This window comes from Ahaetulla prasina, chromosome 6 (assembly GCF_028640845.1).
Source record: "Ahaetulla prasina isolate Xishuangbanna chromosome 6, ASM2864084v1, whole genome shotgun sequence".
Lineage (NCBI taxonomy): Eukaryota > Metazoa > Chordata > Lepidosauria > Squamata > Colubridae > Ahaetulla > Ahaetulla prasina.
The window spans coordinates 108,251,015-108,276,726 of record NC_080544.1 but is presented as its reverse complement, the minus strand read 5'-3'; the positions used below and the strand labels follow the sequence as shown (position 1 = coordinate 108,276,726).

At 40.8% G+C, this 25,712-nt stretch overlaps 1 protein-coding gene across 3 annotated transcripts in view; it reads right to left on the bottom strand.

The window, feature by feature from the left end:
• Nucleotides 1–758: 758 nt before the first annotated feature.
• LOC131200521 (cytochrome P450 2J5-like) overlaps nucleotides 759–25,712 on the bottom strand; it is a 33,616-nt gene continuing 8,662 nt past the window's right edge. The window contains exons 2-8 of one of the 3 annotated variants that reach the window (XM_058187381.1): nucleotides 23,223–23,372; nucleotides 19,977–20,137; nucleotides 17,311–17,487; nucleotides 7,302–7,443; nucleotides 4,656–4,843; nucleotides 3,618–3,759; nucleotides 759–2,155 (exon numbers count right to left, since the gene is read on the bottom strand). In XM_058187381.1, the coding sequence (XP_058043364.1) occupies nucleotides 1,971–2,155; nucleotides 3,618–3,759; nucleotides 4,656–4,843; nucleotides 7,302–7,443; nucleotides 17,311–17,487; nucleotides 19,977–20,137; nucleotides 23,223–23,307 (1,080 nt within the window). In that variant the 5' untranslated portion in view covers nucleotides 23,308–23,372 and the 3' untranslated portion in view covers nucleotides 759–1,970. The remainder of the gene's footprint in view (nucleotides 2,156–3,617; nucleotides 3,760–4,655; nucleotides 4,844–7,301; nucleotides 7,444–17,310; nucleotides 17,488–19,976; nucleotides 20,138–23,222; nucleotides 23,373–25,712) is intronic. The other 2 variants (XM_058187379.1, XM_058187380.1) reach the window with 2 other exon arrangements.

The following is a 25,712-nucleotide window of genomic DNA, read 5'->3' as shown; positions in this document are numbered from 1 at the left end:
GAAATTTCTGGGGGGCCGGAGCACGCAATCGCTCGTAAACAGCGAGGGCGAGCCCCCAAGACCTGATGTGGCCCCCCCCTTCCATCATATCTGCCTCTCCCACTTACCGTAGTAATAGCTCGACCCTGACAAACTGGAACGACACCCCTCGCCAAACCCCAGGACCTATTAAGTTACCGCCGCGAACACATGGTGGACCTAGCCCCCTCCCTGACGGGTTCCCCCCCCACCCATCCACTCCCCCTACCCCTCCCAACCCGAACCCATCAGTTCCCACCCTCCCCTTAAAATTCCCATTAAAACTCCCCTTAAAAAACCGATTAAAACAGTTAATTAAAAATCCCCTTGTCGATTGAAAGGTCGGCAGCTCGGCAGTTCGAATCCCTAGTGCTGCCGTATAATAGGGGTGAGCTCCCGTTACTTGTTCCAGCTTCTGCCAACCTAGCAGTTTCAAAAGCATGTAAAAATGCAAGTAGAAAAAATAGGGACCACCTTTGGTGGGAAGGTAACAGTGTTCCATGCGCCTTTGGCATTGAGTCATGCCGGCCACATGACCACAGAGACGTCTTTGGACAGCACTGGCTCTTCGGCTTTGAAACGGAGATGAGCACCGCCCCCTAGAGTCGGGAATGACTAGCACCTATGTGCAAGGGGAACCTTTACCTTAACATAGTAAGAAGCGAAATATGGTATTGAAGGACAGCTTGCAGACAATTTTATTTATTTATTTATTTATTTATTTATTTATTTATTTATTTATTTATTTATTTATTTATTTATTTATTTATTTATTTATTTATTTATTTATTAAATTTTTATACCGCCCTTCTCCCAAAGGACTCAGGGCGGTGTACAGCCAAAAGATAAAAAACACAAAAATGTACAATTAAAACGACAATTTAAAACCGAGCATATTAGAAAAAATGGCCACATTTAAAAGTTTAAAATTTAAAATTATAAAACATATAATAATAAAACCCCAGTTAAAATTTAAGATATTAAAAATATTATGCCAGTCCCGCTTGAATAAATAAATGCGTTTTCAGCTCACGGCGATGGTATCAGGAAGAGCAAGTTCTTGTGTAACTTGAATATTTTTTAGATATAGGGGCTTTTTATAGAAGATAGCTATTTGGATCTATTTAAATCTATTTAGATCACTCTATTTAGATTGCATCATTCAGATGTAGCTGGTTTTCAGGAAGAAGCACTTAGGGAAAGGTCCCAGAAGCCTGGCAAGCCCTTCTGTTGGGAATCTTCTCCAAAATACAGGGATAAAAAAGAGAATAGGCAGGATTAACCCCAAAGGACCTCTTTCTTTGCATTGATTCAGACAAAGATTTTGAATAATCGGACAATTCTGGGAAAGGAATTGCCAGAAAATACAAGGGGAGCAATATTGGGAAAAATGTTTTCTATAGAAAGTGATTAGACTATAACTAGAGAGGGCTCTAGATGAAGCATTTGGATCCAGTCTACATTCAGACCTAAGTATGGAATAAAAAATGCATTGGTTGATCTTGTGGATGTTCTGCCCTGGAATGTGGGTAGATAGAAGCCCCTTTCTTCTTCTGTTAAGCCTTCCAGCAGCGTTTCATTGCTTCAAGCATGGTATCCTTTTGGATTATCTCTGAGGTTTGCTCTGGCTAGAGAATGTGAAGTCCATGGGATAAATTTATTAAAAGTGAAAATAGATACCAAGACTAAATGGAAAGTAATACATTTTTTGAATACCCAAAGGAAACTAAGGTTAAACAATTGAAAAGCACATTTTTCATACACAGTTTCCTAGTCTTTGATTGATCTTGTTAGGTATGTTTTGTGATATATTGAACAGGTTTCGCTACTGACTAAATAGAAGTAAAGCACAATATTAAGTGAATAGATGCATAGAGGTAACATTTATCATAATAGCTACTCTTTAATAATTTAAAATTTAATAATTGTATGCTTTTTTATGGTGTTTAAGTTTAAGCCTTTGTGGGAATAGCACACAGTTTGTAAGGGTGTGGTGGCATTGCCACTTTTACAACAGGTGCTTCGTTGAGTTGTTTCACTCCTTCAGGCAACTGGAAGCTAAAGGCCCTCAACAAGCTGGTCAGAAAGATGAAGATCTCAATTCTTGCCAGCAGCTCTCCCACACATATACGTTGACCTGTAGATGAGACAAAGCATTCATAAAGGGAATAATAATCACTTCTCTAGAATATATCCCATTAGCAGGGGAATCTGAAAAGATCTGTAACAGATGAAATACATTTTCATGTTGAATTCTGGTATCTTCTAGCAGATTCAACTCCTAGTGCTGCCTAGGAATTGGGGAGAAATAATCCAGGATCTCAGCTTTGCTGTGAGTGCCATAGATCTGTCCAATTGGACCCCAGTGGCTGGTTTTTTTGTTTATAGTCTAAGGGAAGTTCAGACTCTCTTAATTTTGAAACTAGAAGGAATAAGGATTTCTTGCTTTCCTATCCAGACCGTGATGACCTCAGTGTCAGCTTTGGAAGCCATACTAGGCCGAAGGCTTCCATATGCTGCCACAATTCTCCTCTGTGGGAAAGGATGGGAGGAGAGTGATAGTGCAAGGGATGTCTAGTTTAATGAAAAGAAGGACTAGGGGAGACATCATAGCAGTGTTCCAATATCTCAGGGGTTGCCACAAAGAAGAGGGAGTCGGGCTGTTCTCCAAAGCACCTGAGGGTAGAACAAGAAGCAATGGGTGGAAACTAATCAAGGAAAGAAGCAGTTTAGAACTAAAGAGAAATTTCCTGACAGTTAGAACAATTAATAAGTGAAACAACTTGCCTGCAGAAGTTGTGAATGTTCCAACACTGGAAATTTTTAAGAAAATGTTGGATAACCATCTGACTGAGATGGTGTAGGGTTTCCTGCCTGGGCAGGGGGTTGGACTAGAAGGCCTCCAAGGTCTCTTCCAACTCTGTTATATGGTGTGGCTCAGGCTGTAAGAAGCCTGTTATTAAACACAGCTGCTTGCAATTACTGCAAGTTCTAGTCCCACCAGGCCCAAGGTTGACTCAGCCTTCCATCCTTTATAAGCTAGGTAAAATGAGGACCCAGATTGTTGGGGGGGCAATAAATTGACTTTGTATATAAATATACAAATAGAATGAGACTATTGCCTTACAAAATTAAAAAAATTATATTATATTATATTATATTATATTATATTATATTATATTATATTATATTATATTATATTATATTATATTATATTATATTATATTATATTATATTAGACATAACAACATATTTTTCCTGCCGGTCAAGGTCAGGCTGGGTTCACATCTAGAGAAGGAGTGGCTGGAGTGAGGCTTCGACATGGGACGGTTGGGGATTGGAGCATGTGACCGGCAGAGGGGTCATGAGGGTGGAGATTTTGGGGTTTGTATTACTGAGGGACGAACCGGAATCCCCAGTTTCGGTTTTCATCCAACTGTGCCAGTTTACCTATGCTAGTAAAAGAACTTTGAAAGATGTTGGTTTCGGAGTCTTTTCTGCAGGAGGGGGTTTTCTGGAATGCTGACACTCAGAACATCTCAGAGGTGGGGATGGTGAGAATCTACAAGTATCTATAAGTAATAAGCTCATAGATATACCTATTCCGAAGGGCAGAAACTCTTCCCGTTCAAGGAACTTCCCATCCTTATCTAAAAAGTGATTTGGGTTGAATTCTTCAGGTGTCTCCCATTGTTTGGGATCAAGAAGAACCGAGCGCAGGTCCGGCCAAATAATGCTCCCCTGCAAAATGCAGAAATGATTAAACAGAACAGTTTCATAATAGCAACAGGTAAAAAAAAAGTACCAACCATATTGACGAAGCATTTGGTTTTAGCTTGGGAATAGCACACAGTTTGTAAGGGTGTGGTGGCATTGCCACTTTTACAACAGGTGCTTCGTTGAGTTTTTTCACTCCTTCAGGCAACCGGAAGCTAAAGGCCCTCAACAGGCTGGTCAGAAAAATTTTATTTTTTATTTTATTTTATTAAATTTTTATATTTTATATGAAGAACTCAATTCTTTATGGACTCACATTTGTACATTTCCAGTTTCAGAGGGTAGTAGCTGCTTAATGTTTAGCTTCCTTTCTTCCATCCCTTCCATTAAAATAGAGAGCTGGGTGCCTATTTATTACATCAGATTGCTCCAGGAAATGGATCAAAAACATATCCAGATATGACCAGTGATGTAATTCAAGTAATTTAATTGTCAGCCCTGGAAGCCATTTTTTTTCCTTTGGAGCTTCTGGGTTGCCACATTTAATGTCTGGGAAAACAGGAGGTGGGATTTCAAGGAGTCGGTGGAGAATTAGCCATAACAACATTCCTTTCTCTGGGAACCCAGCATCTGAATCTGCTGAAACCCAACACTGGATATGACTACAATTTTGAGCTTAACTTCAGCCATTAATGACATATCCTTTTTCTAGAAGAAATAGAAAATATTAATGGTTCTAGCTTTAAAATCTAAGAGGTGTTTGTATTCAAACTCATAATCAGTCCCCACAAGTTTGCTGTTCTTGGTTATATTCGATTTTGCATGAGTACGTTGGCAGTTTAGGAGCAGGGAGCTTATGTCATATTCTGATTTTCCCTTCATGCTGGACTACCGCAATACGGCCTGAATATGTTACTCACCTGTGGAATGTGGTAACCCCTGACCTTCACATCCTTTGTACTTTGCCTGGGAGCCCCAGCTAACAAGACGTACTTTAGACGCTGTATTTCATGAATCACAGCATTGGTGTAGGGCAGCTTCTTCCGATCCTGATAGGAAATTGACCGTGAGATGTCAAACACCTCTTTAATCTCCTTCTGGACTTTCTCTAGAAAAAATAATGGAAATAGAAGCTTTATTTTGTTCATTCAAGCCTGTTGCCACCAATGTTATGGCTTTCTCTTTCAAGTTATTGCCAGCTTCTAGGCTCCATGTCAATTGGAATTCCAAAATTTGCAGTCCCAGTTGGACCTCCAATGCCTGTTTCCAGCTCATGGACCTTTATGCTGCTACTTCCACCACCTGACCGAGGACTCCAAACCTATCTCTGATCTCTGGGCATTGCACTCTTCCCACTGGTCTCTGATCTCTGATCTGGGCCATGTACTTCACTGCCAAGGTCTCTGTTGACTCTCTGGGTCAGTTCTTGCTTCCTCTTTCCCCAGCTTCTCATTCTTCTGGGCTGCAGCTCTAACTCCCAGCTGGCTCTTCAATACAACTTCATCAGCCTTTTGCTCTTAGCAGACACTCTCTACCTTGACCACTGGGTTAGACTCACGGTAGACTCGCTACCTCCTACCAGTCCTTCATTGTGCTGCTCCTCTCGTGGACACATGATCACAATGGAAAGTTCAAAAGTTATCATTCAAAACCCCAAACAGTTTCAGCAGTTAAATCAAACGTTGATTACCAAACTCAGCATGAGATAAAATCACAACAAGGTTCAGTCCAAGAAAAAATCACAACAAGGGTCAGTCCAACTCCAAATCTTAACCAGCAAATGCTCAGTCTTACATATTGGAAAAAAGAACCCAAACAACTAAGTACATACTTGATGGACATTACCTTACTGATGATCCCCACCCTGTTAAAGACCTTGGAGTTTTCATATCAAATGATCTAAGTGCCAAAGCCCCCTGCAACTATATAGCAAAAAAGGCTCTAAGAGTTGTAAACCTAATCTTGCATAGCTTCTTTTCGAAAAACACTACACTACTAACCAGAGCATATAAAACATTTGCTAGACCAATTCTAGAATACAGCTTGCCTGTCTGGAACCCTCACCACATCTCTGACATTAATACAATTGAACGTGTCCAGAAATATTTTACAAGAAGAGTTCTCCATTCCTCTGAAAACAACAAAATACCTTATCCCACCAGACTTGAAATCCTAGGCTTAGAAAACTTGGAACTCCGTCGCCTTCGACAAGACCTAAGTTTAACTCATAGAATCATCTATTGTAATGTCCTTCCTGTTAAAGACTACTTCAGCTTTAATTGCAATAATACAAGAGCAACCAACAGATTTAAACTTAATGTTAACCGCTTTAATCTAGATTGCAGAAAATATGACTTCTGTAACAGAATCATCAGTGCTTGGAACACTTTACCTGACTCTGTGGTCTCTTCCCATAATCCCAAAAGCTTTAAACAAAAACTTTCTACTATTGACCTCACCCCATTCCTAAGAGGACCATAAGGGGCGTGCATAAGCACATAAACGTGCCTACCGTTCCTGTCCTATTGTTTTTCTTTTTCTTCTTCTTATATATATATATATATATGCTTATACCTCCTAATATTTACTCATATACATGTTTATATACTATATAATCTTTTTGTATGATACTTATATATATTGTTGTGACAAAATAAATAAAATAAATAAATAAATAAATGCCAAACAAAGTCTAAAGCCAGTTCTAAATCCATATACAGGGTTCCAAATCAAGTCACAAAGAACAGGAGGTAAGAAACCAGACACATTGTTCCAGCAACACCTATTACATTGGGCAGGATTCAGTAGGCAACGCCAGTACAGTCCCTCACAATGGGTGAGATTGCCTCATCGTCAATAACCTGGCCAACCAGCATTGTGCCTGTCTCCTCAGGAGGAAGTGTGGACTTCACCTCCTTAACCTCATCTGACTGTGGGCAGATACTTGGGATCCATGGCTGGATCATTCAGGCTAACCTGTCACAGCTGTGGCTCCCATGTCTCTGTCTCAGCCTGCCATTCATTCAATAGTCCTGGTTGTGGTTGCCCCATCAGGCTCGGACCCTCCGTTCCCTGGTCCATCTCTCTCTGTTGCCTCCATGCTCTCTTCCCCAAAAATGTCAGGACCTGACTCCTCCTCCTCTTCCTCCTCTGAATTCACATCAGGAAAGCGGTCTGCAGGAGGAGCCATTACACTCATCCTGGTTACGTCTCTCAGTGCTGCAGACAATGGTCCTAGGTTGGCTCCGCCCCTTCCACCCCAAGCTTGGTAGCCTTCTGCATTGAAAGCTTTAAATCTGACCTGATTTGCACTGATTTCCAGTTTTTAGCTCCTCGCTGAATATTTTATTTTGCAAAGAAGGCTCTCTGTTTGTTTATTTATTTATGTAGCATACGGCAATTTTTCTCTGTATACGTTCTTTGATTTCCTTTAATCCTGCTTATAGTTCATACTCCTGCTTATAGAATCAAGAATCTACACTGAAAATTATTATGAAGAATTGGTTTCAAATAATTTCGGTGTCTTTTAAAACCTGAGAGTGACTCTTGTTCCATGCCTGTCTCACCTTGGATGTTGGGATGATTGGTCAAGAGGAGAAGTGCCCACATCAGAGTAATCACGGTTGTCTCTGTTCCAGCAATAAAAAAATCAAAAATACACAGAGCCAGGTTCTCTTCCTTATAGGTCGATTCGGGGTCATTCCTGCTCTGAAGTTTAAAATAAAAAAAAATTAAAATTACAACAAATTTTATCCCGCTTTTCTGAGGTTATTTTTTATCTCCGTATCTCTAGAGAATAAATACATTCCTGGTGGTTATGTAGGAATATCAATGCAGGAGAATAATACTGCTACTGGTAGGTTCACATTAAGACACTACCTTAGTTATGCCCTAAGTGATGCATAAGAATAGAATAGAATAGAATAGAATAGAATAGAATAGAATAGAATAGAATAGAATAGAATAGAATAGAATTTTTATTGGCCAAGTGTGATTGGACACACAAGGAATTTGTCTTGGTGCATATGCTCTTAGTATATATAAAAGAAAAGATACGTTCATCAAGGTACAACATTTACAACACAATTGATGGTCAATATATCAATATAAATCATAAGGATTGCCAGCAACAAAGTTACAGTCAGGTTGGTTACCATCTTTAAAGCGCTCCATGGCTTAGGACCGGGTTATTTACGAGACCGCCTGCTGCCACCAATAGCCTCCCAGCGACCTGTGCGCTCCCATAGGGAGGGCCTCCTCAGGGTACCGTCAATCAAACAATGTCAATTGGCGACGCCCAGGGGGAGGGCCTTCTCTGTGGGGGCTCCTGCCCTCTGGAATGAGCTGCCTCCGGGGATACGTCAACTCCCCGACCTCCGGACCTTCCGACGCGAGCTTAAGACCTTCTTGTTTTATCGTGCAGGACTGGTCTAACGTATTTTAAATGTGGGTTTTTATTTTGGTTTTATCACTGTTTTATTCGTTTCGGCCTAATTTGAATTTAGATTTTTAAAATGTTTTTCATTTTTGTAACTCTGTTTTATTTGGCTGTAAACCGCCCTGAGTCCTTCGGGAGAAGGGCGGTATAGAAATTCAATAAATAAATAAATAAATAAATAATAAATCCTTGCAGCAAACCAATGCAACTTGGTGAAGAACTGGGGGACAACTGATACAATACAGGCCATTTTTCTAGTGATAGAGAAGCATCTTGAGAAGCAAACCATCACAAATATGGCAGTCACTGAAATAGAAAAAGCTTTTAAGCAACTACTGCATGATCTATTTCCTTCTCAACCACAAATGGTCCAATTCTCACCTCGGCTCTTTATACTCTGTACAGTACGAACAATATAACCAGAAACCTTCAATTACAACACCCATGGATGCTATTATATGCTGATGATATCATGGTAGAGAGTGGAATTCTTGAACCATTAATTAAACTGTTTCAACTCCTACCCTCAAAACGACACTATAGAGCACTCACAACAGAACAACTAGACACAAGAAGGCCATCACTCTGCTAAACAAATAATTCCATCAACACTGTCAGACTATTTACTGAATCTGCACTACTATTAATCGTCTCATAGTTCCCATCACCAATCTCTTTCCACTTATGACTGTATGACTGTAACTTGTTGCTGGCAATCCTTATGATTTATATTGATATATTGACCATCAATTGTGTTGTAAATGTTGTACCTTGATGAACGTATCTTTTCTTTTATGTACACTGAGAGCATATGCACCAAGACAAATTCCTTGTGTGTTCAATCACACTTGGCCAATAAAATTCTATTCTATTCTATTCTAAAGGTGGAAAACCTGCCTTAATGGTTTAGGAATGAGGGCCAGTATTAAGAGGACTGTATATCTTGAGTGTGGTAACCAGACCAATGGTCCACTCAAGACTGATGGAATGAAATTGTAAATAAAATGACTCGCTATAACTTCAAATCAATAAAAGTTGCTGTTAAAAAAAATCAAACTTTTTCTGAAAACATTGGAGAGGAAGAGCTTTTTTTCCTTGTTTCAAACTGTTTTACATTTTACAGATGGTTAAGACCCTTAAGTATTTTCCTTTGCTGATCAGGGAAAATAATCATTTCAATATGAATTACTCAAGAGTCCCTGTTAATTCTTTTCCCTCTTAATACTTTATAAAAAGGGGAAAGAAGTGATAGGCAAACACGCTTTCATATCATTGCAGCATCCAAAACCCTAACCTTAACCCTAACCCTGGGGTCATGTAATCACCATTCGTAAACTTCCCGGCTGGGCTCTGACAAGCAAAGTCAATGGGGAAAGCCAGGCTTGCTTAATGATTACATGATTCACTTAACAAATGCACTGATTCGCTTAACAGCTCCGGCAAGAAAGTTCATCAAATGGGACAAAATTCACTTAATAGCCACTTTGCTTAGCAACAGAAATTTTGGGCTCAGCTGGGTTACATGTTGAAGGCTACCTGTGCTAGATCATGACAAGCCGTGGTGGCTCAGGCTGCAAGAAGCCTGTTATTAAAACCAGCTGCCTGCAATTACTGCAGGTTCTAGTCCCACCAGGTCCAAGGTTGACTCAGCCTTCCATCCTTTATAAGGTAGGTAAAATGAGGACCCAGATTGTTGGGGGGGCAATAAGTTGACTTTGTAAATATACAAATTGAATGAGACTATTGCCTTACACACTGTAAGCCGCCCTGAGTCTTCGGAGAAGGGCGGGATATAAATGTAAACAAAAAAAAATGACAACATTATCCTTCGAGCGACTCGAGGCTCCCATGTAACACCTCTCCTGCGCAAGCTGCACTGGCTTCCAGTGGTCTTCCGGGTGCAATTCAAGATGTTGGTTACCATCTTTAAAGCGCTCCATGGCTTAGGACTGGGTTATTTATGAGACCGCCTGCTGCCACCAATAGCCTCCCAGCGACCTGTGCGCTCCCATAGGGAGGGCCTCCTCAGGGTACCGTCAATCAAACAATGTCAATTGGCGACGCCCAGGGGGAGGGCCTTCTCTGTGGGGGCTCCTGCCCTCTGGAATGAGCTGCCTCCGGGGATACGTCAACTCCCCGACCTCCGGACCTTCCGACGCGAGCTTAAGACCTTCTTGTTTTATCGTGCAGGACTGGCCTAACGTATTTTAAATGTGGGTTTTTATTTTGGTTTTATCACTGTTTTATTCGTTTCGGCCTAATTTGAATTTAGATTTTTAAAATGTTTTTCATTTTTGTAACTCTGTTTTATTTGGCTGTAAACCGCCCTGAGTCCTTCGGGAGAAGGGCGGTATAGAAATTCAATAAATAAATAAATAAATAAATAATAAATCCTTGCAGCAAAGCAGTGTAACTTGGTGAAGAACTGGGGGACAACTGCTACAATACAGGCCATTTTTCTAGTGATAGAGAAGCATCTTGAGAAGCAAACCATCACAAATATGGCAGTCACTGAGCTAGAAAAAGCTTTTAAGCAACTACCGCATGATCTATTTCCTTCTCAACCACAAATGGTCCAATTCTCACCGCTGCTCTTTATACTCTGTACAGTACGAACAATATAACCAGAAACCTTCAATTACAACACCCATGGATGCTATTATATGCTGATGATATCATGGTAGAGAGTGGAATTCTTGAACCATTAATTAAACTGTTTCAACTCCTACCCTCAAAACGACACTATAGAGCACTCACAACAGAACAACTAGACACAAGAAGGCCATCACTCTGCTAAACAAATAATTCCATCAACACTGTCAGACTATTTACTGAATCTGCACTACTATTAATCGTCTCATAGTTCCCATCACCAATCTCTTTCCACTTATGACTGTATGACTGTAACTTGTTGCTGGCAATCCTTATGATTTATATTGATATATTGACCATCAATTGTGTTGTAAATGTTGTACCTTGATGAACGTATCTTTTCTTTTATGTACACTGAGAGCATATGCACCAAGACAAATTCCTTGTGTGTTCAATCACACTTGGCCAATAAAATTCTATTCTATTCTATTCTAAAGGTGGAAAACCTGCCTTAATGGTTTAGGAATGAGGGCCAGTATTAAGAGGACTGTATATCTTGAGTGTGGTAACCAGACCAATGGTCCACTCAAGACTGATGGAATGAAATTGTAAATAAAATGACTCGCTATAACTTCAAATCAATAAAAGTTGCTGTTAAAAAAAATCAAACTTTTTCTGAAAACATTGGAGAGGAAGAGTTTTTTTTCCTTGTTTCAAACTGTTTTACATTTTACAGATGGTTAAGACCCTTAAGTATCTTCCTTTGCTGATCAGGGAAAATAATCATTTCAATATGAATTACTCAAGAGTCCCTGTTAATTCTTTTCCCTCTTAATACTTTATAAAAAGGGGAAAGAAGTGATAGGCAAACACAAATGATAATAATTCTAGCTTACTCCACAAAAAAATCTCCCTTGTTTAATGCGAGTTTAAGATTGCAGAAGTACGAACTTCTGGGGAGATGGCTAACTGAACATATGCCCAGGGAGAGATCTCTGAAGGAGGGAGCACTTCTGCTTTTTAACTGGCATCCCATCAGTTTTTATGACCCAACCAGCCAGGTTGTGTCGAAGAACTTATTTATTTATTTATTTATTTATTTATTTATTTATTTATTTATTTATTTATTTATTTATTTATTTATTTGTCGTAACAATATATACAAGTGTTGCATAAAGGGTTATATAATATATGAACGTATATATGAGGAGAAACGAGGTACTATAAACATATATATACATAGGGGAAGAAACAATAGGACAGGAACGGTAGGCACGTTTGTGCTCTTATGCACGCCCCTTAGAGTCCTCTAAGGAAAGTGGTGAGGTCAACCGTGGACAGTTTTTGAGTAAAGCCTTTGGGGTTATGAGAAGAAACCACAGAGTCAGGTAATGCATTCCAAGCATATACAATTCTGTTACAGAAATCGTGTTTTCTGCAATCTAAACTGGAGCGGTTGACATTGAGTTTAAATCTGTTGGTAGCTCTTGTGATATTGTTATTGAAACTGAAAAAGTCATTGACAGGAAGGACATTACAACGGATGATTTTATATGCTAAACCCAGATCCTATCGAAGGCGACGAAGTTCCAAGTTTTCTAGACCCAGGATATCAAGTCTGGTGGAATAAGGTATTTTATTGGTTTCGGAGGAGTGGAGAATTCTTCTCGTAAAATACCTTTGGACACGCTCAACTGTGTTGATGTCAGATATACGGTATGGGTTCCAGACAGGAGAGCAGTAATCAAGAATTGGCCTAACAAATGTTTTATATACTCTGGTCAGTAGCGTGGTGTTTTTTGAAAAGAAGCTACGTAAAATTAAGTTAACAACTCTTAGAGCCTTCTTAGCTATATAGTTGCAGTGGGCTTTGGCACTTAACTTCCTATAAGAACCCTCCAATAAGATGGCAAACAGCTTCTGGAGTTGAACTCCAAAGCTATTTGCATGCCAGAAGCTGGGAGGGAAGGGCCTGCAATCTGTTGAAGAAGATGAAGAAACCATTGGTTTGAAATTCACCTTACAAACGGACAGTAAATTATGACTTTCTCTTCAGAATAGAATAGAATAGAATAGAATAGAATAGAATAGAATAGAATAGAATAGAATAGAATAGAATAGAATAGAATAGAATAGGAGTGAAATGAATGGAATAGAATAGAATAGAACAGAACAGAACAGAACAGAACAGAACAGAACAGAATAAAATAGAATAGAATAGAATAGAAATATAGAATAAAATAGAATAGAATAGAATAGAATAGAATAGAAATATAGAATAGAATAGAATAGAATAGAATAGAATAGAATAGAATAGAATAGAAATATAGAATAGAATAGAAATATAGAATAGAATAGAATAGAATAGAATAGAATAGAATAGAATAGAATAGAATAGAATAGAATCGCTGCTATAGAGTGTGAGTTCCCTAACTTGGATGACTCCCTTCTTGAGCAGCTGGTGTGTGGCGTAAGGAGTTTGAGATTGCAACGCCGTCTTTTATCTAGAACGGACATTACCCTCCAGTCTGCCTTGGATGAGGCACGTGCCTATGAAATGTCAGAGAAGTCATCGGCGGAGATGCATAGGGTTCCGGCCACGCATACGGTGGCCCACTCTGCTTCCATTCACCATGACGATGTTCTCTCCAAGGAATTCGAGGGTGAGGAAGATGAGGTGGGTCGCCTCCGAGTAGCCCCGGGAGCCAAGCGGCCACCAGAGCGGAAACCACAGACGGCGCCGTGCCTGGGATGCGGAGAGAATCACCCTCGCTCGTTGTGTTATTTCAAAACTGCAGTTTGCCGCAAATGCGGCAAACGGGGACATCTGGCTAGGGTTTGTCGTTCTACCCCACTGGACAATATTCCATCAGGTCCTCGTCCAGCTAGACGGTTCCAGAGAGGTCCTCCTGTGTCCCAAGATGATTGCTTCACTGTGAACCGAGGAAACACCAACCCTGCAGTGTCGATCAGCCAGGCGTCGACTGGCTCCAACAAGAAAAATTTTCTTACTATCAAGTTGGAGGGGGTGCCTTATAAAATGGAGGTGGACACAGGCTCTTCTAAATCTATTATTGCCTGGAACACCTTACAGAAGATAGCTCCAAGCTTCACTGAAAGTCGGTTGACTGCCTGTACTACCAGACTGAAGGACTATCAGGGGAATGATATTCCCATTCTTGGAGGTGCCCGCCTTCGGGTGGAGAAAGGTGTTTTCTCCGGTCACCTCCCATTGCTTGTAGTTAAGGGTGACCTACACAGCTTATTGGGGTTGGATTGGTTCTCAGCATTGGGCCTTAACATCACCGGCATTCATTCTACCACCACAGATGGGTTCGAGGCCCTGATGTCTGAGTTTGCTGAGGTATTTGCTGATTCCCTGGGTCAATATAAGGGCAACCCTATATCTCTAAACCTTGATCCCCAGGTGTCTCCTATTAGGCTTAAGCCTCAACGGGTGCCTTTTGCGCTGCGTCCAAAGGTAGACAAGGAACTGGATAAGTTGATTGCTCAAGGGGTGCTGGAGCCCACCGACCACTCTAAGTGGGAGACTCCTGTTGTCACCCCCATTAAGCCGGATGGTTCGGTACGCATCTGTGGTGATTTTAAATGCACATTGAACCGTGCTTTGCAGGCACACCCTTATCCAGTTCCTGTAGTCCAACACCTTCTCCACTCTTTGGGCCAGGGGTCTATCTTTGCTAAGTTAGATATGGCACAAGCATATCAGCAGCTTCCTGTGGATGATGCCACGGCGGCTGCACAAACCATTGTCACTCACAGGGGCGCTTTTAAATGCCGCCGCCTGCAGTTTGGGATTAGTGTGGCCCCTGGGTTGTTTCAGAGTCTTATGGAGCGGCTCTTGCAGGGCATACCTGGAGTCGTTCCATATTTCGATGATGTGTTGGTCTCTGCCACGAGCCAGGATGCCCTCATTAGCCGCCTGCGACAGGTTCTTACCCGTTTCCAACAGACGGGCCTTAAGCTTAAAAAGTCTAAGTGTACATTCGGGGTGCCTAGGGTTGAGTTCCTGGGGTTCCTAATTGATGCTGATGGGTTGCATCCAACCCCGTCAAAGGTGGAGGCGATAAAAAATGCCCCTACTCCTACCTGCAAAGCAGACTTGCAGTCGTTCTTGGGACTCCTTAACTTTTATAGCGTGTTCCTGCCCCATAAGGCTTCTGTGGCGGAGCCTCTTCATAGGTTACTCGATGGTAGGACTCCTTGGTCATGGGGCAAAGCCCAGGCCTCTGCTTTTGCTGCTGTCAAGGCTCTCCTTACCTCGGATGCCGTGTTGGTCCAATATAGCGACAGTGTCCCCCTTACTTTAGCTTGTGATGCCTCTCCATATGGCGTAGGGGCTGTTCTAAGCCACCTACTACCAAATGGATCTGAGGCTCCAATTGCTTATTTTTCTCGGACTCTGTCGTCGGCAGAGAGGAATTACAGTCAACTAGATAAGGAGGTTCTGGCCATTGTAGCTGCCGTTAAACGGTTTCATGATTACATTTATGGCCGTTTTTTTCAATTGTTCACTGATCATAAGCCTCTTTTGGGGTTGTTGGCTGGTGACAAACAGACCCCTCAGATCATGTCTCCTCGCCTGTTAAGGTGGTCTATTTTTTTGGCAGCGTACAATTATCGGTTGATCTATCGCCCTGGGAAAGAGCTTTCCAATGCAGATGGCCTTAGCCGTTGTCCTCTCCCTTTGGGGGTCGAGGACCCAGCCCCTGCCTCATCCGTTTTTTTTGTGGATGAGCTTCCTGCCTTGATGACCAATCGCAGCCCAGCCGAGCTTCTTATGGGCCGGCGCCTGCGAACGACCCTAGACAGATTACATCCCAATTATGTCTCTGATACCCCGTTGGCCTCGACTAGCCGTATCAGGACCTTTACTGAGGGGGAACAGGTTTTTGTCCAGAACCATGGGGGTTATCCCTTGTGGTTGCCGGGCCGAATTGTCCAAGTGACGGGGCCTCGTTCTTACAGGGTGGAGCTCGAGGATGGGCGGATTTGGCGGCGTCATGTGGACCAAATTCGGGGATGTAAATTTATTGCCCCTGCAATTCCCCAAGATTCGCCTGGCAGGACTCCTGATGGATTACTTTCGGTTCCTACTCTTCAGCCGGTCGGCAATTTCGATGTCTCACTACAACCAAAGTTTCCGATGGCTACTTTATTGGATGGTTCAACACTTCCGTCGGCTAGCCCTTCTGGGGTGCCGCCCTCCAGTCCTCCTGCAGTGCCGCCTTCCAGCCCTCCTGCGGTATCGCCTTCATCGGTCCCGGTTGTTCCTGCGGTTCCAGAGCTACCTCCTTCTGTTCAACCTGCTGGAAGCCCTGAACTGCGTCGATCGGGACGATTGCGTCAGCGCCCTGCATACTTGCAGGATTATGCATGTGCCATCCATGGGGGGAGGAGTGCAGCGTATGTGGCTAGAGAATCGTTGCCTATTGGCTTATAAATGAGTGGCCATCATTGGCCAGCAGGTGATAGCTGCTATATAAGTAGCAGCTGTGAGTGAAGTTGGTTTGTTCGGGAATATTGCCCTATTTTTACTCGCTGTTAGTTTGTTGTTAATAAAGGATTATTGCTAACCGTCAAGCCTCCATTCCATTCTTCATTCTTTGAATGAAGCAGTATTGAAGTCAGAGATGTGGTGAGGGTTCCAAACAGGCGAGCTGTATTCAAGAATAGGTCTAGCAAATGTTTTATATGCTCTGGTTAGTAGTGTGGTGTTTTTGGAAAAGAAGCTACGCAAGATTAGGTTTACAACTCAGAGCTTTTTTTGCTATGTAGTTGCAGTGGGCTTTGGCACTTAGATCGTTTGACATGAAAACTCCAAGGTCTTTAACGGGATGGGGGTCGTCTGTAAGGTAATGTCCATCAAGTATGCACTTAGTGTTTGGGTTCTTAGTGTTTGAGTTTATCGCAGTTTTGGAAGAACCTGATATTTCACTACAATGGTTACAAACCTCTCAGCACAACTGAAAAAAGAGTGTCAAGAAAAAAGACAAATTTGGGACTTTTTCTTTAAGGAAATTAAGAAGGTTGAGAATCTCGTGATAAAAAGAAAGGCCTACAAGATAAAACTTCCAGAGAAGAAAAAATTTCACTTGATGAAGACAAGCTGGAAGGAGTGACTTAAACTTACTGAGTTAACTGGAATTAGGATGGAATTTCTTACTTGGTATGTGCAACTGAAAGAAAGGTTTAACCCAAGTTTTTGCTTTCTTTTTCTCTTTCCCCCTGTATCTCACACCCCCTTTTCCCCACTCCATTTCCCTCCCCTATTTTCCTATTTTGCTTCTGTTCTTTGTATTTTATATAATAAAATAAAACCTTAATAATAATTTTTTAAAAAAAGATTGCAGTACAATATAACTCTTATTTAGAAGTAACCTGAATTAACATGGGCTAAATTCAGAATAGAAATTGAACGCAAAAGGTGGTGGTGGGGGATCCAGTGAAGACAATTTCAGTAGCCCCTCCTGTTTGCTTATAGCATGAATATAATAATTTCTTCTTTATGTATTGAACCGTACCTTGTCAATCTGAAGAAGATAGTGATCAATGAAATCTTGGGGCTCATGCAGAGCGCTGGATTCCTTGTGTTTCTCGATTTCCTGCTTTGCAAAAGAAGTGATCACCTCTATAGAAGCCAAGGCCTCCTTGTGCGGGCCTGGAAGGTAGCTCATTAATCGTCGGAACACAATGAACAGCTAACAGAAATGGAAAAGGATAAATTTATTTATTCCCCCACTACAATTAAAGAAGACTCTAAGCCAGGAGTCTCCAACCTTGGTCCCTTTAAGACTTGTGGACTTCAACTCCCAGAATTGAAGTCCACAAGTCTTCAAGGGATCAAGGTTGGAGACCCCTGCTCTAAACAGCTCACAGAAATAGACCACACTTAATAAACAAAGAAAAACATTGCTAGCACATTATAACATGGCAAACCGTACATGGTGTCAGACCTCAAAAATCCTCCAGAAAAGCCCTTCCCAAATTCTTGGAGAAAAGAATAATGATAGAGGCAGAAGCTGTTATAAAATTATCTTATTCTCTCATTTTCTCCAGGAGACTTTGTAAATATGATTACCCATAGCGCACAAAGCTATGATTCAAAAAATTAGACCCAGCAGGATTCACATGCCAAGCTAAACCATGTATTAACTAAATGGGTTGGATTTTCAATCTGCTAGCTTTTCGTAACGGAACAATAGAGTTGGAAGGGACCTTGTAGGTCTTTAAATCCAACCTCCTGTTCAAACAGGAGACTCTATATATCATTTCAAACAATGGCTGTACAATTGCTGCTTAAAAATGTCCTGTGAGGGAACACCCACAACATCTAAAGCAAGCCATTCCATAGGTTAATTGTTCTCCCTATCATGAAGGTAAGATAAAGGTAAAGGTTCCCCTCGCACTTACGTGCTAGTTGTTGCCGACTCTAGGGGGCGGTGCTCATTTCCATTTCAAAGCCGAAGAGCCAGCGCTGTTCAAAGACGTCTCCATGGTCATGTGGCCGGCATGACTCAACGCCAAAGGCACACGGAACACCGTTACCTTCCCATCAAAGGTGGTCCCTATTTTTTCTACTTGCATTTTTATGTGCTTTCGAAACTGCTAGGTTGGCAGAAGCTGGGACAAGTAACGGGAGCTCACCCCATTACGCAGCAGCACTAGGGATTCGAACTGCCAAGCTGCTGACCTTTCGATCGACAAGCTCAGCTGTCTTAGCCCCTGAGCCACCGCGTCCCTTTTTTTCCCTATCAGGAAATTTCTCCTTAATTCTAGATAGGTTCTCTCTTTGATTAGTTTCCATCCATTGCTTCTTGTCCTGACTTCAGGTACTTTGGAGAATAGATTGACCCCCTCTTCTTTGGGGCAACCCCTCCAATACTGGAATACTGCTATCATGCCAACCCTACTCCTTCTTTTCACTACACTAGACATACAATTCCTGCAACTGTTCTTCATATGTTTTATCCTCCACCCTGATCATTTAGTTCTCTTTTCTGCATTCTTTCCAAAGTCTCAAGATCTTTTATTTTTTTTTATCCTGGCGACCAAAACGGGATCGTAATATTTCAAGTGTGGTCTTACCAAGGTATTATTAGACCATCTTTTCGAGAGCAGTTTAAACATGGGGTGGACAGCCATCTAGTGGCGAAACTCTAATGATGGATTTTTTTTCATGGGCAGAACCACTTTGGTACAGTGGTTAATGCCCCAATTTAGAAACTGAGATATTGTGAGTACTAGTCCCAACTCAAGCATTAAGTCAACTGGGTGATGGTGGACTCTCTCAGCCCTAGGATGTAGGCAATGAAAAACCACTTCCAAAACCTTGACAACAAAACTGCAAAGACTTGTCCAGGCTTTCACCTTGAGTCAAGACTGATTTAAAGACACACCTACTGGGAATAATAAGGCAATGCAATAGATGATTTCTAAGGCTTCCTTCATGGATTCTAGTCATGCTCTCGTCACTTCCCGCCTGGACTACTGTAACGCTCTTTACATGGGGCTCCCCTTGAAGAGCACCCGAGGCTCCAACTGGTTCAGAATGCGGCCACGCGGGTAATAGTGGGAGCAACTCGAGGCTCCCATGTAACACCTCTCCTGCGCGAGCTGCACTGGCTTCCGGTGGTCTTCCGGGTACAATTCAAGGTGTTGGTTATCACCTTTAAAGTGCTCCATGGCATAGGTTATCTACGAGACCGCCTGCTGCTACCAATAGCCTCCCATCGACCCGTGCGTTCCCATAGAGGGGGTCTCCTCAGGGTGCCATTGGTCAAACAATGCAGACTGGCGACCACCAGGGGGAGAGCCTTCTCTGTGGGAGCTCCTGCCCTCTGGAATGAACTGCCTCCGAGGATACGTCAACTTCAAGATCTCTGGACCTTTCGCCACGAGCTAAAGACCTTTCTATTTCATCGTGCAGGGCTGGCTTAATGAAGTTTTTTATTGGGGTTTTAATATAGTTTTATTATAATTCTTTCAGCTTTTAATTTAATTAGTTTTTAAATGCTTTTTTAAACTTTTTGATTTGTACTTTTTACCATGGCTGTGAACTGCCCTGAGTCCTTCGGGAGAAGGGTGGTATATAAATTAAATAAATAAATAAATAAATGTTTACATGAAATTATTGATGGAAACATACGGTAGGTTTGGGAGGGGAGCTTTGATATAAAACATGACTCACCAGATGAAAAAAGCCACCAGAGAATTTCACCAGAGTTTCAAGGGCTTGAATTAACTTCTGGAAGTTTTCATCGTCAGGAGCAAACTGATGTCCAAAACTCAAAGCACATATCACATTAGAAACTGCATTTATTACTGGAAGGGATGGGTCAAAGGGTTGTCCTGCAAATGAAGATATTTTATAATGAAGGGTTTTTTTTGAAATTTTTTATTTTATTTTTTATAAACATACTAAAAAAATCATTGTGAACAGATTATTGGTCAGGTACATCCTTGAACATATTAATTTTGACTCCCTATTATGGTCTAATACAATATATTTTCTTCTCCTTCTTAAATTTCATTATTATTTGCATATATGTAATAAAAAATAAGTTGACTTTGTATATAAATATACAAATAGGATGAAGACTATTGCTTGACATAGTGTAAGCCGCCCTGATTCTTCGGAGAAGGGCGGGATATAAATGCAAATTAAAAAAAAGAAAAGAAAAGAAAAAATCAATTCCATCCCATTCTGAAAGATATTTAAATGAAGTCTAGTCCCCATATTTAATTCCCCAAAACATCATTAATGTGAATGGCGCAGGCTGGTAAGGCCTGTTATTAAGAACAGCCTGTTATTAAGAACACAAAGCCTGCAATTACTGCAGGTTCGAGCCCGGCCCAAGGTTGACTCAGCCTTCCATCCTTTATAAGGTAGGTAAAATGAGGACCCAGATTGTTGGGGGGGCAATAAGTTGACTTTGTAAAAATATACAAATAGAATGAGACTATTGCCTTATACACTGTAAGCCGCCCTGAGTCTTCGGAGAAGGGCGGGGTATAAATGTAAACAAAAAAAAATAAAAAAAATTAATGAATCTTCTATTAACGTCTTAGATTTCACAAATCTGAATCTTATATCTATATTACTTAATCAGAGGTCAGACCATCTAATAACTCTTTCTTAAAACTGCCCAGCAATCACATAGACAATTTCTTTCCTACTTAGGGATAGTCCTGAACTCACAAGGACCATTCCCTCTTATAATCTTCCTCTGCCTCTAAATAACATTTTTTTTTAAAAAAAAAAATCATTTAATCAATTTCGATACAAAACAAAAAAAATTAACATTTTAAAAGAGTAATTACTACTTGTTTCCCCCAGTTATTCCTCCGTTGTGTTTAACTATTTCCTTAGAAGTTTTTATCACCAATCATTTTTATTACCTTACTTATTCTTAAAAGCAAAAAAAGTAACTTTTTCCTCTGCATAATAACACTCATTTCCCTCTTATCCCAGTTTATTCTACAATCTTTCCCTACATTCCCCAAAACATCATTATTAATTTTTGCATAATTGTCACTTTTATTTTTACATAAATGTTGACATTCTCTACTTAAATTCTTAACATAATTCTGAGAGCGGCTATTGAATCCTTTCTAAATATGTCGTGTAGTCATATCAACAGAACCATCTTCGTGGGAATAGTCTGCTATTCCATTCTTACATTCTTCCTCTGCCTCTGAAAAGCATTCTTTAATACAATTACAAATCACAAATGATAAATTGGACATTTTAAAACACAATTAGGTTTCTTCTTGTTTAAGATGTTTCCTTTTGTTCCATATTCATCCCCCATATTTTGCTTAAATAACAAATTTTTCATTTAGTTCTGTAGTCCAAAGGCAGCCATCCAAGGATCTTTTTTTTAAAACTGTTGCATAATCACACCGACACCAATCCTCATGGGAATAGTCATTACAAAGCTATTCGACTCTTACAATCTTCCTCTGCCTCTAGATGTCACTCTTTGATACAATTGCAAGTCACAAGTAACAAGTAGCCATTTTGGTGACAGCTTAAATTTCTTTGTTCTTAGATGTTTTGGTTCATGGTGGTCAATTTTCCAACATTTTTTCCTTAACTGTATCATAAAATCACATTATAGATATTTTAAACCCGGAGAAATTTTTCTTTCTTTCATTCTTCTTCTGTCTTTAATCATTTTCTTTTAAATTACGATCTCAATAGGCACAGTGTCCAATTTATTTCTATAAAAATAAGCCACGCCTTCCCTTTGTCTCAGCTTATTTGTCTTTATCCAAAATTTTGTCTCCTTTTGATAGTTTCTTTAAGTTTCCAAAAATTAGAGGATAGTGGGATTTGAGATGTTCCATTAAAATCAGTACGATATTCTTTTTAACTCTTTTCTCTTATTTCTTTTATTTCCTGAATAGTCCATTCAAACTTCCAGGGATCTCAAAACCAATGCTTAATTGAAAGATTTATTTTCTTTTCTTATTTAATTAGGGCTCTTGACTTCCAATCCAAGCCCCGTCCAAATTCATTCACTTTCCAGAATGTGTATTCTTTAAATTGATTCCTTCCACTTTCACTTCCCATACAATTTAGCCGCCAGTCTTAGGTTCCCCCCCCCTCCCCCGAGGCTTGTGCCAAATTTAAAATGAAGTTTCTTTGTGAGATAATGACTCACCTGACTTCAACAATCTGTTGCCTTGGTGTTTAATCCTCCTGCCCAAACCTGTAGCCGCCGCGGCTTTGTTGCAGCTGGTGATGTCGGTTGCATTCCACCCCGCTGGGTCGAGGGAAAGATTTCCGGAGCTGTGGGGAGTTTGCAATCTCCCCGTTTGCTCCGGCGGCTCCCCCATTCTTTGCTGCCCCTTCGAGGCAGCTATGGTCCAATCCTAAGAATGCATGGACCCCCATATCAGGGGGGATTTCGGTTCATACCCCGGAGACACGGGGTTTGCGACCCTCTTGCCCGTGACACTGGCCACGCCTCTCTTTTATGATGAAGTTTTATGATGAAGGGACCGTAATAGCTCAGGCTGTTAGTAGCCTGTTATTAGAACACAGTAGCCTGCAATTACTGCAGGTTCAAGCCCGGCCCGAGGTTGACTCAGCCTTTCATCCTTTATAAGGTAGGTAAAATGAGGACCCAGATTGTTGGGGGGGCAATAAGTTGACTTTGTAAATATACAAATAGAATGAGACTATTGCCTTATACACTGTAAGCCGCCCTGAGTCTTCGGAGAAGGGCGGGATATAAATGTAAATTAAAAAAAAGTTTTAAGGAAGAGGGCTTGTAAGGGGATGAAGGAAGATAACTGGGAACTCTGACAACGGTTTCAAAAAGTTAAAAAAGAAACCGAATCAAACATGTGTTCTTTTTTGAAATACGCAGAATGGGGAAAAAATTCTGCAGACGGAGACCTTAGCCATTACCCCCAAATTACATACCTTTTGTTTGTCTAAAGATCTCCACCAATGTCTGAGCTCCATCTTCTATTTGATGCTCGATGCTTTTCTTGCCCAGCCCTAACATCCGCAGAGAACTGATGCCGATGTGTCGCTGTTGTTTCCAAAGGTGACCATTGGAATTAATAATTCCTGAGGACATCAGCAGACAATGATAAATGATTCCTGATGACATTCATGTTAAAAAAAAACCACTTAAGTTTAGTTCTTGCTAAATATGTCTCTGGATTTCAGGTGGGAATATCAATGCCTTGTGGCATGCTGATACTTTTTAAGATTCTGGCTATGTTCTTTATTATTTTCCATCCATTGTTTCTTGTCCTGCCTTCTGGTGCTTTGGAGAATAAGTTGACACCCCCTTCTTTGTGGTAGCCCCTCAAATACTGGAATATTGTTATCATGTCAGCCGTAGCCCTTCTTTTCTCTAGATTAAAGGTAAAGGTAAAGGTTCCCCTTGCACATACGTGCTAGTCGTTCCTGACTCTAGGGGGTGGTGCTCATCTCCGTTTCAAAGCCGAAGAGCCAGCGCTGTCCGAAGACATCTCCATGGTCATGTGGCCGGCATGACTCAACGCCAAAGGCGGACAGAACACTGTTACCTTCCCACCAAAGGTGGTCAATATTTTTTTTACTTGCATTTTTTACGTGCTTTCAAAACTGCTAGGTTGGTAGAAGCTGGGACTAGTAACGGGAGCTCACCCCATTATGCAGCAGCACTATATCCAATTCCTTATCCAATATTCCATATCCAATTCCATATGGATATTCCATATTCAATTCCTGCAAACGTTCTTCATATGTTTTTGTCTCCAGACCTTTAATCATTTTAATTGCTCTTCTTTGCACTTTTTCCAAAGTCTCAACATCTTTTTTTGTAATGTGACAACTAAAATTGGATGCATATTCCAGGTGTGGCCTCACCAAAGATTTATAAAGCGGTACTAGTACCTCATGTGATTTTGATTCTATGCCTCTGTTTACACAATCAAAAGGTTGTATTAGCTTTTTGTCTGCTGCCACATACCGCTGGCTCATGTTTAAGTCATCATCTACTAGGACTCCAAGGGCCCTTTCACAATTGCTGTTTTTGAGGCAGATTTCACCTAATCTGTACTTGTGTCTTTGGTTTTTCTTGCCTAGGTGTAAAAACCTTGCTTTCTCTGCCGCCTTCGACAGGACCTGTGTTTAACTCATAGAATCATCTATTGCAATGTCCTTCGTGTTGAAGACTACTTCAGCTTCAATCACAACAATACAAGAGCAAACAATAGATTTAAACTTAATGTTAACTGCTTCAGTCTTATATAAATAAACGACTAGCCTTGTGGTGCAACCAAAACAATCTGGAACTGAACACACTCAAAACCGTAGAAATGGTGGTAGACTTTAGGAAAAACCCTTCCATACTTCCACCTCTCACAATACTTGACAACACAGTATCAACAGTAGAAACCTTCAAATTTCTGGGTTCTATCATATCGCAAGATCTCAAATGGACAGCTAACATCAAAAACATCATTAAAAAAGGACAACAAAGAATGTTCTTTCTGCGCCAACTCAGTAAGCTCAAACTGCCCAAGGAGCTGCTGATCCAATTCTACAGAGGAATTATTGAGTCTGTCATTTGCACCTCTATAACTGTCTGGTTCGGTTCTGCAACCCAACAAGAAAAACACAGACTTCAGAGGATAATTAGAACTGCAGAAAAAATAATTGCTACCAACTTGCCTTCCATTGAGGACCTGTATACTGCACGAATCAAGAAGAGGGCCGTGAAAATATTTGCAGATCCCTCGCATCCTGGACATAAACTGTTTCAACTCCTACCCTCAAAACGACGCTATAGAGCACTGCACACCAGAACAACTAGACACAAGAACAGTTTTTTCCCGAAGGCCATCACTCTGCTAAACAAATAATTCCCTCAACACTGTCAGACTATTTACTGAATCTGCACTACTATTAATCGTTTCATAGTTCCCATCACCAATCTCTTTCCACTTATGACTGTATGACTATAACTTGTTGCTGGCAATCCTTATGATTTATATTGATATATTGATCATCAATTGTGTTGTAAATGTTGTACCTTGATGAACGTATCTTTTCTTTTATGTACACTGAGAGCATATGCACCAAGACAAATTCCTTGTGTGTCCAATCACACTTGGCCAATAAAATTCTATTCTATTCTATTCTATTCTAAATAATTTTTATTTCCATTTTCCAACATCATATTTATGTGCAAACTATTATCCATCATTAATCATTAATTTTCATTTATTACTGATTCAGGCCTGCCCGATTGCCACTTCCTTTCTTCACAACCTCCCTCTCTACCCTCTACTACTTTCACATCCTTCATCTCCTTCACTTTACTACTTCCTCTCCTCCTTCTCCACTCCTCCCTTCTTACCCTATCTAACCTTCTTATTCCCCTCCTCCTTCTCTACTCTTTCCTACCTACTTTCT